Source organism: Ursus americanus, chromosome 30, assembly GCF_024610735.1.
Source record: "Ursus americanus isolate L20-20 chromosome 30, mUrsAme1.1.p, whole genome shotgun sequence".
Lineage (NCBI taxonomy): Eukaryota > Metazoa > Chordata > Mammalia > Carnivora > Ursidae > Ursus > Ursus americanus.
This window is the reverse complement of record NC_142156.1, coordinates 15,826,361-15,842,029: the sequence shown is the minus strand read 5'-3', so window position 1 is coordinate 15,842,029 and position 15,669 is coordinate 15,826,361. Positions and strand designations below refer to the sequence as shown.

The 15,669-nt window shown below is 46.0% G+C and overlaps 1 protein-coding gene across 2 annotated transcripts in view; it reads left to right on the top strand.

The window, feature by feature from the left end:
- Window positions 1-15,669, top strand: part of PTPN11 (protein tyrosine phosphatase non-receptor type 11) — a 79,059-nt gene that overhangs the window by 55,125 nt on the left and 8,265 nt on the right. The window contains exons 10-13 of one of the 2 annotated variants that reach the window (XM_045776480.2): window positions 1,944-2,075; window positions 6,117-6,271; window positions 7,220-7,287; window positions 7,802-7,953. In XM_045776480.2, the coding sequence (XP_045632436.1) occupies window positions 1,944-2,075; window positions 6,117-6,271; window positions 7,220-7,287; window positions 7,802-7,953 (507 nt within the window). Of the gene's footprint in view, window positions 1-1,943; window positions 2,077-6,105; window positions 6,272-7,219; window positions 7,288-7,801; window positions 7,954-15,669 lie in introns of both variants that reach the window. The other variant, XM_087857337.1, reaches the window with a different exon arrangement.

Genomic DNA, 15,669 nt, shown 5'->3' with positions numbered 1-15,669 from the left:
ATGTCAAAAAAAGGAATGCTAGGTCATAGGGTATGCATGTTGTAAATTTGAAGAGATTCTGCCCAACTGCTCGCAGAGTGGTTGTCCCAGCGTGCACCCCGGCCCCCCACCCAGCTGCTCTGTCTAGTACTCCTCTCCCCACACTCTTCATGACACTTCAGGTTCTTAAAAATTGTAACATCCCACACCTACAGAGAAGCAGACAGATCTCATTGAGTGACATTTCCGTGTGTTATCCCAAAGTGAGCCCATCCATGTGGGTTTTTAATATGGAAAAGTGCTATGTTTTTGTGTTTTAGTCGAAGTTCTTTTGTAGTTATACTTTAATTGGCTTACATAAAATTTGCATGGAATATAAGTCATACCTTTAAGTGAAACCTAAGGTAGCTGGGTGATTTTGGATTTTAGCACTCTCAGTGTAATTTTCCTGTCAGTTTTGAAGGGCGGCATGATTTTGTAGGATTTTCATCATTGTGCTAACTGGTTTGTTGTGCTTCTGAAACTTTTGAGGCCAGATCTGGTCATTGTGAAACAAAGGCTTCCTCCAGCAGCTACGTGCAATCCCATTAGGTGTTTAGAACGTCTTCTTAGTTTCCGCTTCAGCTGAGTGTCACCTGCCCTGAATATATAGAAAGGAAAACTGAGCCGTCTGTCCTGCCTGTTTTCTGGTTCATGGGAGGCTACCTCTCCTCATGGAACCTGGGGGCATGAAGAGAGATTTAAATTTTTATTCTCTGTTGAGTCTCTTGAGCAACCAGCAGTCACAGAATTGATTGGCCAGCAATAGCATTGAGTACAATTAATATTAAAAGTGCTTATTTGGGGGTAATAAAAATTGTATAAAATCTGTCAGAGAGGTATTTGGATCTACCAAATACTGCAAGGAAAGTGAATTCAGAATAATAATAAATAAAAGACCATGTAAACCATTGCCAGGCAAAACAGTTGCACTGTTAATTCTTCTGTTCAACTTTCCTTTTGCCATGTTTTTTTTTTCTTTCTTTCAATTAATCGTTGACTGTGGGGATGGCTGCAGCTGCTTTCTTATTTATCGTTTCATAACTGAATTTCTCTGTCTTCCTAATATAAAAGGTAAATTTCTCTTGCCAGTATTGGTGTCTTGGTGGTTGTGGAAAGTCCGCTCCCAGGAAAAAACAACACACAAAAACATTCTCTGCCCAGGACACATCACCAAATATATACAGACTCATCTCTCATTGAGCTAAGTAGCTTCCTCTTTGGCACCGAGAATGATTTGCGTGGTGCCGTATTTTTCAATCTGTCTGCTCCGAAACCGGCAGCTGTTGCGGGCTCGGTGTTCCCAGGCACCCAGGGAAGTGAAGGGGACATGTATAGTAGGTAGCAAATGGGTCTGGATATAGAAAAAGCAGCTGGCTCAAAACCCCATCGGCTGCCTTGCTGTGCTGGAGCTGTTCACACTTGGGTTAGATAAGGCACGGAGTCCTCCTACACGGGTGCGGAAATGAACCAGACAGTCTGGCTCTTTGGGCAACCCGTCCACCTCCAGAGCGCTTGCTTGCTTGCCTTCCCTGCAGAGTGGCAGATCTCTGGAATTCAGAATTCAGTGATTACTAGACAGAACCCTCCAACGGGCTAGTCCCTCACTCTGCAGCTTTGGTTCTTTAGAGAGAAATGAGCAATCCTTGACTGTCCTTTGACATGCATCTTAGATCAGACAACTCTGCAAAAGCTCCTCTGTCTTCCGCCTTCTCCCTGGCTTTCTACACACCTGCTTTTCTTATTTGAACTTACTTTTCCTTTTCTTTGAAAATCCACTAGATGCTAGACAGGCCCTTTTCCGAATATTGATCATTAAGCAAGACTCAAATATATATGTTTTTCCGAATATTTATTTTCCTTTGGTTTAGGCTTTAGTTTCAGAGTTCACAGAGATTAACTGTCTTTTCTCTGATCCCTTTCAGAGTAAATGTGTCAAATACTGGCCTGACGAGTATGCTCTGAAAGAATATGGGGTCATGCGTGTTAGGAACGTCAAAGAAAGTGCCGCTCATGACTATACATTAAGAGAACTTAAACTTTCAAAGGTTGGACAAGTAAGTATATTGTCGTATTTTAGAGACTTTGGTAACTGGTTTTGGCATGCAGTAATCCAAGGTCACGCAGTTACTCGTGTTTGTATGCATTCACGGCCTCGTTCACTCATTGGTCCATAGCCATTTGTCAGGTGCCTTCTGTGTACCAGGTGTGTACTCGTACCTTACAAACAAGACAGGTGCAATCCCTGCCTTCACAGAGCCTAGGGAGATACGAGGTTAAAAAGTAAGCAACCAACTAAGCTTTCCAGTTGTGCTCAGTCTATGAAGGCTGCAGGAAGTTACGTTAGAAACAACTGGGTACTTGAGATGGAGTAATCAGGGAGGGCCTCTCTGAGGTTGTATCCCTTGAGCTGAAGGTGGGGGAGCACATCCAGAGAGTCTGGAGAAGAGTGTTCCAAGCAGCGGGAGCTGTAGGTGCAAAGGCCCTGAGGCCTGTTTCATGATCAGATTCCATGCCATCACATCTTAATTGCATGTAGTTTAAGTTTGTCACTGGGGTGACTAACTTTGTAAAGCAGGGTTAGATTTGGATTCATTTTAATTTCATGGTTAGGGGGCTTACTTTTTCAAGGTCTTTTGGGGACACAGAGGTGAATGAAGTCTTTGAGGAATTGCAATCACGTAGCAGCGAGAAGCCACATCCACACCCACCTGTGCCCCAGGGCAGACACAGGCTGTAGCAGGTCTGAAGTGCCGTGGAACATGGCAAAGGCTGGGCTTCCTTCCGCCTGGGGCGGCAGGGAGACTGTTTCAGAAGACGCTGGGCTTTTCTGGGTGAAGTTTCACTAGAGAAGATGATGGAGAGAGGGCCTCCCAGATGGAGGTGTCACTCTGAGCCTTGGCCCCGAAGTGCAGACTGAAGGGAAGTGGAATTTATGGGAATGAAGGCAAGTGGAGAATCGAGGGAATACACCTGAGAGAGGTGGGGACCAAGTCGGGCAGTCTTAACTCTTATGTTCAGAAATGTGAGCTCCGTGGGTTAGGTAGCTGGGCACCTGTGGCGAGGCTGCTGCCAAGCGGACGCACACCCAGAGCCGCCTGCCAGGAAGGTGTCTGACAGCCCGGGGGCGAGGGGTGGTCCGGCCCGGGTGACCCGAGTGGCCAGCAGGCCTGTTGGAGGCCGCTGGGTGGTCTGGGTCCAGCAGCCTCCTCTCCAGGTCAGATCCCAGGGACGTCGGCACTTGTTTTTTGTTTTTGTTTTTGTTTATTTCCGTATTCCCACCTTTGGAAATGAGTATTATCCAAAGTGCCAGAATAAATGGAAGAGGAATGGCAGCCGTGACACATGCCTTGAGATGGTACCTGCAGGGTGTGGGGATGGTTGGGCTGTTGGAGGAGGAGGGGAACCAAACGCAGTGTGAGAGGACCGTGGCACTGTGGCGAGAAGCTGGCAGGAAGGCAGGGCTTGCATCGTCCGGGTGAAAGGGGGTGCAGTGCGGCAGGGCGGACAGAAGAGGACCGCCTGGAGGTAACCGAGGAGTAGATGCGAAGGGGTTTGGTGACAGGGTGGGTGGGGGGCGAGGGGCAAGGGCGGCGCTAAGGATGACCGCCAGCTTTGTAGCTTGAGCGCGGGGTTGGTGGCACTGGGTTTCAGGAGGGAGGGAAGGGGATCAACATCCTAGACAGGTGAAGTGTGAGATGCCTTCGAGACGTCAAAGCGAAGAGGCCCAGGAGGCAGGGATGAAGGATGGCCGAGGAGGGGAGGTGGGTTCCAGAGCATCGTGGAAGGATGGCAGCAGGACGGAAGGAGGAGGAGGTGACCACAGATGCAGATAGAGGAGCCGACATGCAATGTCTCGATGTTCTCTATGAGGCAAGACCATCAGCTGGCATTCGGAGGGAATCAGAGACGAATTATCCTTGGGAAGTGGGAAAAGTATCAGTAGTAATGTGGAGAGACGATGAGGAATCCAGTGAGTTTTCAGGCAGCGCCGAATGCCCGGTTGATGTGATGAACATGAACGTATAGCAACACCAATCCCCTGCTGTGATTTTCCTCCAAGGACACTGTTCCTTGGGTATAAAACAGAGAAGGTAGGTGGTTGGTTTTGTCCAGGCCTGGGGCTTTGCCCAGGGGTGCAGTGGATGGAGAGAGGGTAGAGGGCGATTGTCAGAAAAGTACACGAGGGGCACCTGGGAGGCTCGGTCGGTTGAGCGTCCGACTCTTGATCTCAGCTCAGGTCTCAATCTCACGGTCGTGAGTTCAAGCCCCGTGTTTGGGGTCCGTGCCGGGCGTGGAGCCTACTTAAAAAAAAAAAAAAAAAGTAGTACGTAGAATCCAAGCCTGACAAGGGGACAGTAGGATCAGGAGGAGGCGGGGTAGAGTGGAAGAGGGCTCAGTGGTCTGCTGAGCTCCATGAGGTGGTCATGAGACCGAAGCGAGCTGAAAGCCTGGGCGATTGTGGTCCAGGCTGGGGTGCTGGAACTCCTGATGTTAGCGGGGATGTGGTTCTGCTGATGGTGGGGTAGGGGGAGGTTTGCTTTGCTTCACAGACTGAGAGAGAAGCTGGAAAAACATAGCTGTCAAGCAGAAATGGAAGAGATTTAGAGGACACTGGCCAGAGATGTCACATAGGTTTGTTCAGTTTTAGGCTCAGCCACCATATCTTCTTGTTCTTGGGTGTTTCTGAGTAGCAGGTGGTGGTTTTCCTTCGTTGTAGTGATAAACCATCCATCTCCTTGCTAACACGGATATTTGAGCGCAGGTACAGGGAATGTTGGCATTTGGGTTTGTGTTTTATACCCATGGATTCAGGGGCCGACACAGGACAGATCACCTCTCCAGAATTGCTGGTCATATGTTATCTGCTTTTTATATATGACACATTACATTTTTTCCAAAGTGCTATGACATGATCTCATTTAAGTTTCCTAGCAGGGAGGAGTTGGGTCAGCGATCTCTCGGGACAGAGATTTACCAAGGAGGGGGAGCAGGGATGTGCTGGGCAGCTGGGTCACCTTCCCTGACTGTCCTTCCTGGGTAGCCCCTGAGTTTTAGCTCACTGGTGACATCAAGAAAAATTTTTACCGTGACATCAGTAAATTCAACGCGCGTAATTCAAGAAAAGATCTTAATTGTGGTGCAGATTCCTTGGGTGTCCTGAAGATCACTGGTGGCAGATACTGGCTTCGTTTTTCTTTCTTTTCTAAATCTCTTTTAAAAACATCAGTAGCTTGGGTTTGCTTCCTGTACGGAGGACGAAGATGGGGCAAGGGGCAGTGTTGCTACGGCGACCTCATCTGGGCGGACCCAGAACATGGTGCTTTTGGTCTTCCGTAGTCTTGACCTTCGTTCATGATCCTTCTCCTCAGAAGAGCACTGGTGGCTGAGTCTCTTACTGCTGCCAAGTGGTGGCTGTGTGTTTAATTGTCCTTGTTTCATCCCTCTCGGTAGGATCGTGAGAGAGATTATTATTCCTATTTGCAAATGAGGACATTGAGGCTTGGAGATGTCTGAAGAGCACCGTGATGATGAATGCTGGGATTCGGGCCTAACCCAGCGTTCCGATCCCAAAGCTCGTCTTCTTAGCTACTTTGCACTAAACAGAAGGTTACAGTACTATGATGTTATGAAAGTGGGGGTTTTGCGAGAGGGGAGGAGGGCTGAGTGTAAAAAGACAAAGAGGAACGCGTCTTGAGGGGGTAGCTGCTTTCTCAACTGCTGGAAGGAGAGCCCCAGGTCCCAGAGCTTCCGTCGCCCCCGGAGTTGGGCTGCACGGGGACGCGGAGGAATGGGGCCGTTGCCTGCCACCGAGAATTCAGAACGGTGATTCAGGTTGTAGCTTCCTGAGGAACTAACTGCTGTACTGGACATTTTGGTTCTTAGGACAGAGGCAGAGTTGCCTTCAGGATTGCTCAGCCAGACCCCAAAGGAGACGTGATTGGGAAACTCGTCTGACCTTTAAATGGAGCGTGAGGAGATTCGGTGCCGGCCTGCTCCATTGGCTCACGTCAGGTCTGGGGAAGATCAGAACTGGGTGATTCCTCAACCCCTTGATTTATTTAATTCTTTTCTGGTTTTTCTTGGCTCTACTCCAGGGGAATACAGAGAGAACCGTGTGGCAGTACCACTTTCGGACCTGGCCGGACCATGGAGTGCCCAGTGACCCTGGGGGCGTGCTGGACTTCCTGGAGGAGGTCCACCATAAGCAAGAGAGCATTATGGACGCAGGGCCCGTGGTAGTTCACTGCAGGTGACTGGCCACTGCCCCCTCTCCAGGCTGCGGCCTGGCCCATCTCTTAATGCCACTAGGCTTGCTTTTACCTACTCACCCCAGCTCTTGAACTGTGAGAAAATTTTCATCTCTGTTTGAGGCGTGCATAAACCGCACGAAGGGACACTTTGACCGCAGAGTATTTTTCTCATGGGTCCTATGGGACTGCCAGGTGGCCGGGCAGAGGCTGGTGAACTTAATCCTTATTCTCAGGGAGCCCTTACGTAGTCTGCTAACGTCTGCTTATGTTTTTTGCTTTTTTAAAAAATAGGGTGATTTAGAAGTCATTGCTTTGATTGTGATCCTATTCTCTTCTGCCACAGAAATAAGATGCGTTTTCCCCCCTGATAAGACACTTGTTTGCTTCAAAAGATTTGGACCCCTCCCCACCCAGGCCTCTGGAAGCCGCCCCGCCCGTGGCCTCACCACGGTTTACAGCCTGTGGGCACCCAACTGTGGGTTTCATGGTTAGTGGGGGAAAGTTTAGTTTCCCAAAGCTCATCCATACGTCGGGCAGGTAGCTGTGTGTGAAACTTGATTCAGTTTTTTAAAAGCTCCTGTTTATTCAGTGCTTGCTCCATCCCAGCCTCTGAGCTTAGTGCTTTCCATCCAGTACTAACATTCGATCCACGCCACCACCTTGTGAAGTGTGTACCATTATCCCCATTTCACAGACGAGGAAACTGAGGGTCAGAGAGGTAGGGGACTTGCCTCAGCCACATTGTAGTGGAGAGGCTGGGCTCCAAGTATAGGTTGGACAAGTCCAAAGCCCTGTGCTCTTAGCTCATCTAGTCTCAAATACAAATAGACAACCTTAGAAATACTCCCAAGAGCAGACATTGTTTCTGTTAATATTAATAGCTTGGTTTTGAGTCTGAAACCCCCGTGAACTCCATTGTCATTTGCTCTTTGTCCTTCTGCCCACAGTGCTGGAATCGGCCGGACAGGGACGTTCATTGTGATTGATATCCTTATTGACATCATCAGAGAGAAAGGTAGGTCATCTGGAGGGCAAGAAGCGATAGTTCCTGTTTTTAGTTTATGGTAGGAAAGTGCTAGTGAAAATAGCCCGAGGGAGAGAATTTGAATGTTAAAACATTTTCACAAAATCTGAGCTGAAGACTTTGACTTTCAGTATGTTTGCGAGAGAACAAAAGTGATTCATTTTGAGCTTTGGCATAAAATGAAGCTTAGGAGCTGTGGGTCCCACCGCCGTGGTCTTTTGTTGAATGTGCAGTGGTGGTCTCTGCCCCCCCACCTCATCCTTGCTGTTATGGGGTGGCGCTATTGGAAAGTGAGGGGTCCCGACCTCCAGCACTTTCTCCGGTAAGTGATTCTCTTCTGGAATCATTTCTATTGGTCAGAAGGCCAATGTAGCCTTTGGAACATGTTCAGTTAGAACATTAAAGACTAAATTTGCTTTATCTGAGTATGCTAAAAGTTATGCATTAAACCACTTCATCCTGGCCCTGCGGTTTCTCCTAATGCTTCGCGGTGCTTGCTTTGCAGGCGTCGACTGCGACATCGATGTTCCCAAAACCATTCAGATGGTGCGGTCTCAGAGGTCAGGGATGGTCCAGACAGAAGCACAGTACCGATTCATCTATATGGCCGTCCAGCATTACATTGAAACACTACAGCGCAGGATTGAAGAAGAGCAGGTGCGAATCCTGGAGGGCCTGGCGTGTAGATTGTCGTTTTCTTTTCTAGGCAGCTCAGTCAGATATACTCTCCTTTTGAGCAGGTGGGCCTCTGAGAGACACCTGTCATTGTTTGGAAATGGGAATCTCATTCCCAACCAGGAAGGGCTTCTCTTCACAGCCCTGATATTTCAGTAGGGGGCAGCTTAGGGAGGTAGCTGCTATCGTCCTGGCCTGGCAGCTTGGGGAACTGCGTGGTGGAAAGGTAGGATTTTCCCCGATAGAACCCCAGGACTTTCACACGGCAAGTTTGGAACTGAAAGCCTCGAAGTTTCTAGCCCGTTCCGGTTTAGATCCGGGCCGTTTTTATCCGGATCCCATCTCTTAAATGAATGCTTCACTCTTCATAGCACACAGCAGTTTGAACCATCAACTTGGTTGAGTTGGAAACAGTGAAATTTCAATTTTAATAAGCCATGCATAATGAAGAAGAACGTGGAGTTGGAGCCTTTCCATTTGAAGCTATTCATAACAGACACAAAGCTGAGTTAATTAGGAATACGCTGAGAGGAGGGAAATGAGGAGACTGCTCCTTTGGGGATCTGGGCATCTCCCCTGCCTCCCCCCGCTCAGCCACGCTGCTCTGCTGCAGACAGGGGAGTGTCTGAGCAGCACTGATACCTGCCTGCTTTACCCTGTGTATTGTCTTCCAGAGAACCTGGCTTCTCAGAGTGGTACCTGCTGGCAAATTGAGAGACTTCTTGCTGAGCAGAATAGCGGCCATGTTATCAAAGCTTGGTTAGCCAAAGTAAGACACATGTTAGTTAGCTTAGTAGGTTCTCAGTTCACATAAAAACACTAGCGGGGTGCCTGGGTGGCTCAGTCAGTTAAGCACCTGACTGTTGGTTTTGGCTCAGGTCATGGTCTCAGGCTTGTGAGATGGAGCCCGGCATTGGGCTCCACGCTCAGTGCAGAGTCTACTTGTCACTCTCCCTCTGCTCCTCTCCCTGCTCTCTCTCTAACAAATAAATAAATAAAATCTTAAAAAAAACCCCAAATACTAGATTGTTTCATTGTACAAAAACATCTTCAGCAACAGTATAGATATGTAAGGTCAACAATCAACAAAGTTCCGATTTCGACCTTTAGTGCTTTCAATCTGACTTGGTGTTGTGGTAAGTGTTGTGAAATATTTAGATGGTTACTATAGGCTATTTTCCCCTTTCTTTCTTTCTTTCTTTCTTTCTTTCTTTCTTTCTTTCTTTCTTTCTTTCTTTCTTTCTTTCTTTCTCTTAAGATTTTATTTATTTGAGAGAGTGAGCGAGCACAAGCAGGGGAAGGGGCAGAGGGACAAGCAGACTCCCTGCTGACCAGGGAGCCAGATGTGGGGCTTGATCCCAGGACCCTGAGATCATGACCTGAGCCGAAGGTAGACGCTTCACCGACAGAGCCCCCCAGGCGCCCCATTATAGGCTATTCTCTATTTGTCTTCCAGTCATACTGAATTTGGGCCAGGAATTGTTAAAGCATAAAGTTGCCTCGAGAGAAGGCCCTCCTAATAAATACAAAGAGTATTTATAAACACGGTATAAACACAGTTGGTACAAATTCGGGAATATCTCGAAGCATATAATGTGATCTTGTTTAGAAAAGCTGGGGAAAAAGCTCTCTTTATTTCATTCAGAAGCTTTGGTATTTGTCCTTGTTTTGGTGACATCAGGGCTTTCCCCTCCCAGCCTCGATAGCGCTTCAGATCTTCTCTTTACTACGTATAGTCTCTCTGACCCTAAATCTCAACTTGTAAAGCTCGAGTTGAAAAATTTGAATTTAGGAACTCCTTTAAAAATATCCTTATCACTGCTTTTCTTGGGGGCCAGGAGGAGGTAGACAGAAGCAGAACATGTTCCTTAATAGCTTCAGTATTCTAGAATGTAGACACCGGATGTCCCTGAGGATCCCATCCCAAGAGTGCTGCTGCATTCGTTCGCTCAGCCAATAGCGAATGGGGGCCGGTTTGCGCCATCCCCGTCCTGAGCACCTTTACTACTATTTGGTCTCAGAGCCTTCATCTGGTAGAAAGCTTAAGTGGTAGCCTTAAGACAGTGAAGCTGCCTGGGTTTTAAATTAAGCAAAAGAATGAAACTCATTTAGGATCATTGGTATTTCTTTTAAGTACCATCATTTCCACAATCCTGAAGAGTTAAGGACCTTCGGGACTGAAGGAATCTGTGAAAGAGGGTAAATGAAAAAAGACAGTGCGTCAGGGGTGGTGAGCCCGGGGAGGGAAGCAGGAAGTGGCGCCGGTGCCAGGAGGAGGCGAAGCAGAAACAGGTGGGCGTCCAGGGGAAGGTGCAAGTGAGGCGACTTTGAGAAAATTCTCAAGTTTTTATAAAGGATTCTTCCCACACTCTGCCATTTACTTGAAAGTAGATTTCTTTGTTAACTACTTCCACTTAAAGTATTACATTTTTTTTTACTTTGCAAAAACAGTGTGCGGAATTCCCTTCACCCTGTTAACATTTTAACACACTTCATCATTCATTTGTAGTTTCTCTCTATATATATACAATATGTACTTTAAAAACAAATGTTCGTAAGTTGCCAGCATTTGTGCGCCCTTGCCTCTTAATACTCTGATGTGTATGTCCTAGAAATAAAGACGTTCTTTTACCTAACCATTGTGAAATGATCAGAACCAGGGAATTAGCATCGATACAGCACTATTTTCTTTTTCTTTCTTTCTTTTTTTTTTTAAGATTTTATTTTTATTTATTCGACAGAGATAGAGACAGCCAGCGAGAGAGGGAACACAAGCAGGGGGAGTGGGAGAGGAAGAAGCAGGCTCTTAGTGGAGGAGCCTGATGTGGGGCTCGATCCCATAACGCCGGGATCACGCCCTGAGCCGAAGGCAGATGCTTAACCGCTGTGCCACCCAGGCGCCCCATGCACTATTTTCTAATCTGCAGACCCTATTCAAATGTCGCCAGTTTGTCCTCCTCCTGTGTCTCTGTGGTCCAGCGTCCCCTGGTGCATTTGGTTGTCACGTATCTTTACTTTCATCTGGGACAGTTTCTCAGTCTTCATCTTCCTCCACCTTGCCATTTTTGAAGAGTTCAGGCCAGTTATTGGGTAGAACGCCCCTCAATTTGGATTTGTGTGATGTGCTCCCTTGATTAGATTCAGGTCGTGCATTTTTGACACGACTGTCACAGAAGCGATGTTGCGTCCCAGTACCGCCCATCAGGAGCACCTCTATTGATGCGTTTCACGGCTGGCGGTGTTCTCTTTGATCACTGGATGGAGGTGTTTTCTGCCACATTACCCCGCTGTACAGTGATAGTTTCCCCCTTTTAATTAATATCTTAGAGGAAGATGTTTGAGACGATATAAATAACCTACTTTCCATCATACTTTTTGCCTACTGATTTTGCATGTGTTCACGGTTCTTGCCTGGAAAAATTACTCCTGCGATACCTGCCTCGTGGTGATTTCCTACTTCCATAATTCCCTTTCCATTTATTAGTTGGGAGTCTTCTCCAAGAAAGAGCTTTCCCTTCTCATTCATTCGTTCATTCATTCATTCACGTCAGAATGGGTGATAATCCATTACTAGTATTTATTTTGTTGCTTAAATTGTCCCAAATTTGGCTAGTGGGCACCTGTTCAAATTGGTTCTTGTGTCCTTTTGATAGTTTCCACTTTTGAGTACTTCCTTATACTTCTTTTAAAATGAGGTTTTTATGTAAATTCCAGTTAACATGCAGTGTAATATTGGTTTCAGGTGCAGAATTTACTGATTCGACACCTGTGTAGAACACCTGGTGCTCCTCACAAGTGCCCTCCTTAAGCCCCTCACCTAGTTCATCCAGTCCCCCACCCCCTCCTCTCTGGTAACCATCAATGTGTTCTCTGTAGTTAAGAGTCTGTTTCTTGGTTTGCTTTTCTTTCTCCCACCATGTTCATTTGTTTAGTTTCTTACTTCCTTGCTTTTTTTTTTTTTAATATTTTTAATTTATTTATTTGAGAGAGAAAGAGTGAGTGAGAGCAAGAGCAGGGTGGAGGGTAGGAGGGAGAGGGAGGAGCAGACTCCCTGCTGAACGGGGAGTCATATGCGGGGCTCAATCCCAGGACCCCAGGATCACGACCTGAGCTGGAGGCAGATGCGTAACCAACTGGGCCACGCAGGCGTGCCATCTTACTTCCTTACACTTTATGACACCAGAATATGAAGGCTCATCCTGTACTTTCCCAGCTATTTTTCACAGGAGCCCTGATTCTCTTAATAGAGTGGATTTTGAAGCCAAGATCTGGCTGTGCTCGTTTGTAGGGTATAGCATCATTTGTGTTGCTAATTAGCTAATTAATTACTGCTCTAGTTGAGCTCTTGATATACAGCCTCATATTTATATGGGTTTATATATTATATGATACGTGTATATGTGTATATATATATGTACATATATATTTATAAAACTCTCCTTCTCCCTCCCATAGTTTTGTTAAACTTTTTATTTTGGAATAATATTTAGACTTCTAGAAAAGTTGCAGAGATACTACAGAGTTCCTATGTGTGCATAATTCAGTTTCCGTATCGTTAACATCTTGTATAACCATGGTACCTTTATCAAAACTGAATAATTAACCCCGATAAATTGCTGGTAACTAAGCTCTACAATTTATTTGGATTTTACCAGTTTTCCCACGAACGTTCTTTTTTTGTCCTAGGATCCCGTCCAGGACCCCACATTGAGTTTAGTGTCCCCTCCGGTCTGTACTAGTTTCTTAGTCTTTGTCTCTCATGACCGTGACACTTCTGGAGTGCTAGTCAGGTATCTTGTGGAAAGCTGCTCAGTGTGGGTTTGGCTGTTTTCTTGTGATTTGACTGGAGTAATGAATTTTGGGGCAGAGTACCAATAAGGTGGGTTTCGAGGTGCCCTTCTCGTTGCTCACGGGGCTCCCGATAACAACATGGCCTGGGGATATTAACCTTCATTACTCGGCTTAGGTAGTGTCTGCTAGGTTTCTCTCACTGTAGCAATGACTTTTTCCTTGTCCTTACTCTGTACTTTGGAAGCGAGTCATTTAGTGCAGACCATACCCAAAGGAAAGGGAGAAATTAAGGTCCATCTTCTGGAATGGATACTTTCTACATAACTTATTTAGAATTCCTTTGTAAGGAAGCTTTGTCTCTTCTCTCTATTTGTCCCGTTTTTTTTTCTTCTTTTTTTTTTTTGAGAGGAATAGAGAGCATGCGCACGCAAGCAGGGAAGGGGAAGAGCAGAGGGAGAGGGAGAGAGAATCTTAAGCAGACTCCTTGCCCTGCATGGAACCTGACATTGGGCTCGATCTCACTATCCTGAGATCATGACCTGAGCCAAAATCATGAGTTGAACACTTGACCGACTGAGCCACCCAGATGCCCCAAGAGCATTTTCATTTGACCCTTTCTTCCTGCTCTTGGCTTTTGGGTTTTGTTTTTTTTTTTTAATTAATATATGGCTTATTTTGTAGCCTTAATTTTTTTTTAAAGTAATCTCTCTGCCGAACATGGGGCTCGAACTCACAACCCTGAGATCAAGAGTCACACGCTCTACTGACTGAGCCAGCCAGGCACCACAGGCTTTTTTTGTAATTTAAAGTTTAAGAATGGACTGCAGTTATTTCACGTGGCAAGATATTTAATGCCAGACGATTTTTGAGACTTGTGGTTGGACCTCCTCTCAACCTTGGCTGTGTGTCAGCTGGCAAGGCCATAAGATTTATTATAAATATTACACAAGGTTTGGTAACTCTGCTGTGTCCTTGAATTCAGGTGAAGGAGAGATCAATTTCAGACCATTTTTTAGGGCTCTGTAACAGATCTCCCTCCACCCTCCAAAGTCAAAACAACCCTTATCCCCTGAGATTTTTCTTGTTCTATACGGACAGCCTGGGCTGTCACAGTACTGAGAAATAAACTCATCTGATTTGTGGATCGGTTTTATTTCTCGTTCTTTGTAAATAAGCCAAGAAGCTCCAACATTTTTATGCTTTTCCTTGAGCGACTTAATTCATTGAAATAATTCCTGTCCCATTTGTATTAAATATGCCCCATTAGAAAATTCTTTTGTAATAACTTTATGTAGAAATACTGATTTTTTTCAAGAAAGTATTTAGTAGGGAGGGAGAAATGGGGGTTGCTGTCCCATGGGTGTAGAGTTTCAGTCATACAAGGTGAAAAAGTTGTAGAGGTCGGCAGCACAACGATAGCATTTACTGGACAGTATTGCAGAGTATACTCGTGTTAACTGTTGCTTTTCTTTTACCGCAATTCTAAAAAATGTTGAGTAGAAAGCAAGCTTATGCTTTAGCTTATTGATTGTATATTTCAAATTTCTATTTAAAAAAAAAAGAGGATTTTTCACAAACTCTAGAATAAGTTTTTTTTTTTTTTTAAGTTATTTTAATAAGGCTCCACACCAGTGTGGATCCCAGCACAGGGCTTGAACTCACAACCCTGAGATCAAGACCCGACTGAGACCAAGAGTCGGATGCCCAGCTGTCCAGAATAAGTTTTAAAATAAGTGATGTTCTCTGCCAGGTCTTCCACTTAATATTTCATTTTAAATCCTATCTTTTAAAAAATTGTTTCTTGTGGAAGTCAGTGTTTCGGTGCTAAAATTCCGTGGCTCCTTTTCAAGGCCTTTTGATTTTTATTATTAAAAAAAATTTTTTTTAAAAGATTTTATTTATTTATTCGACAGAGAGAGAGACAGCCAGCGAGAGAGGGAACACAAGCAGGGGGAGTGGGAGAGGAAGAAGCAGGCTCATAGCGGAGGAGCCTGATGTGGGGCTCGATCCCAGAACGCCGGGATCACGCCCTGAGCCGAAGGCAGACGCTCAACCACTGTGCCACCCAGGCGCCCCAGGCCCTTCGATTTTTAAAAACAGTTGTTCGAAACATGAAACTACGTGTAGAGCAAACAAAACATTTGCTCCTTGGATTTCTTTTCTGCAGCGTCCTCCCCAGACTCTGAGTTCCGTGACGGCCGCTTGGTCGGTTAACAGACCGGTCGTGCCGCTTCAACAGAGTCAGTCACAGCGGCTTCAACAAGCTAGCAGCTCCTTTCTCTTCTCACGTAAAGATCCGAGCTGGCAGGCCGTTTGGGAAGGCAGTGGGCAACTCGGCTCCACGGGGTCGGCCAGGCGCCCGGGCACTTTGCATCTTGTCACCCAGTTGTCCTTCAGGTTGTTCCCTTTTCCGCACGGCTGCAGACAGCACGAGCAAGCGGGCGGCAAGCAGCCAGCTGCCTGTTCGCGCCAAGCTTTCTCTGTGGAGAGTCAGACCGTGAATCTCTGAGGCTGTCCAGCTTCTTTTTTATTTTGGTCCCACGTTCACATGTGGTCACGGAGATGCTTTAGCGTTTATGGGTTGGAGTCATCGTAACTCTTGTGTGTGAGGTGAGATTTTCCACTTTTTATTTGCTGCTGTTTTGGGGTAAGTTTTGAGTAAGGAGAGGAAGAAGAAGCTTCACATGTGGATTTTAATTTGTTCTGTGTTTCATTTTGAAAAACATTTAAAATAATAGCACTATACCGATAATCGAACATTTTGTTTTGTCACGTTTTGTCCAAATTTTTTTCCTATTTATTTATTTATTACTAAAGTGATCTCTATACCCCACGTGGGGCTCCAGTTCACGAACCCAAGATCAAGAGTCACACACGCTTCTGAGTGAGCCAGCCAGGCGCCCCTCT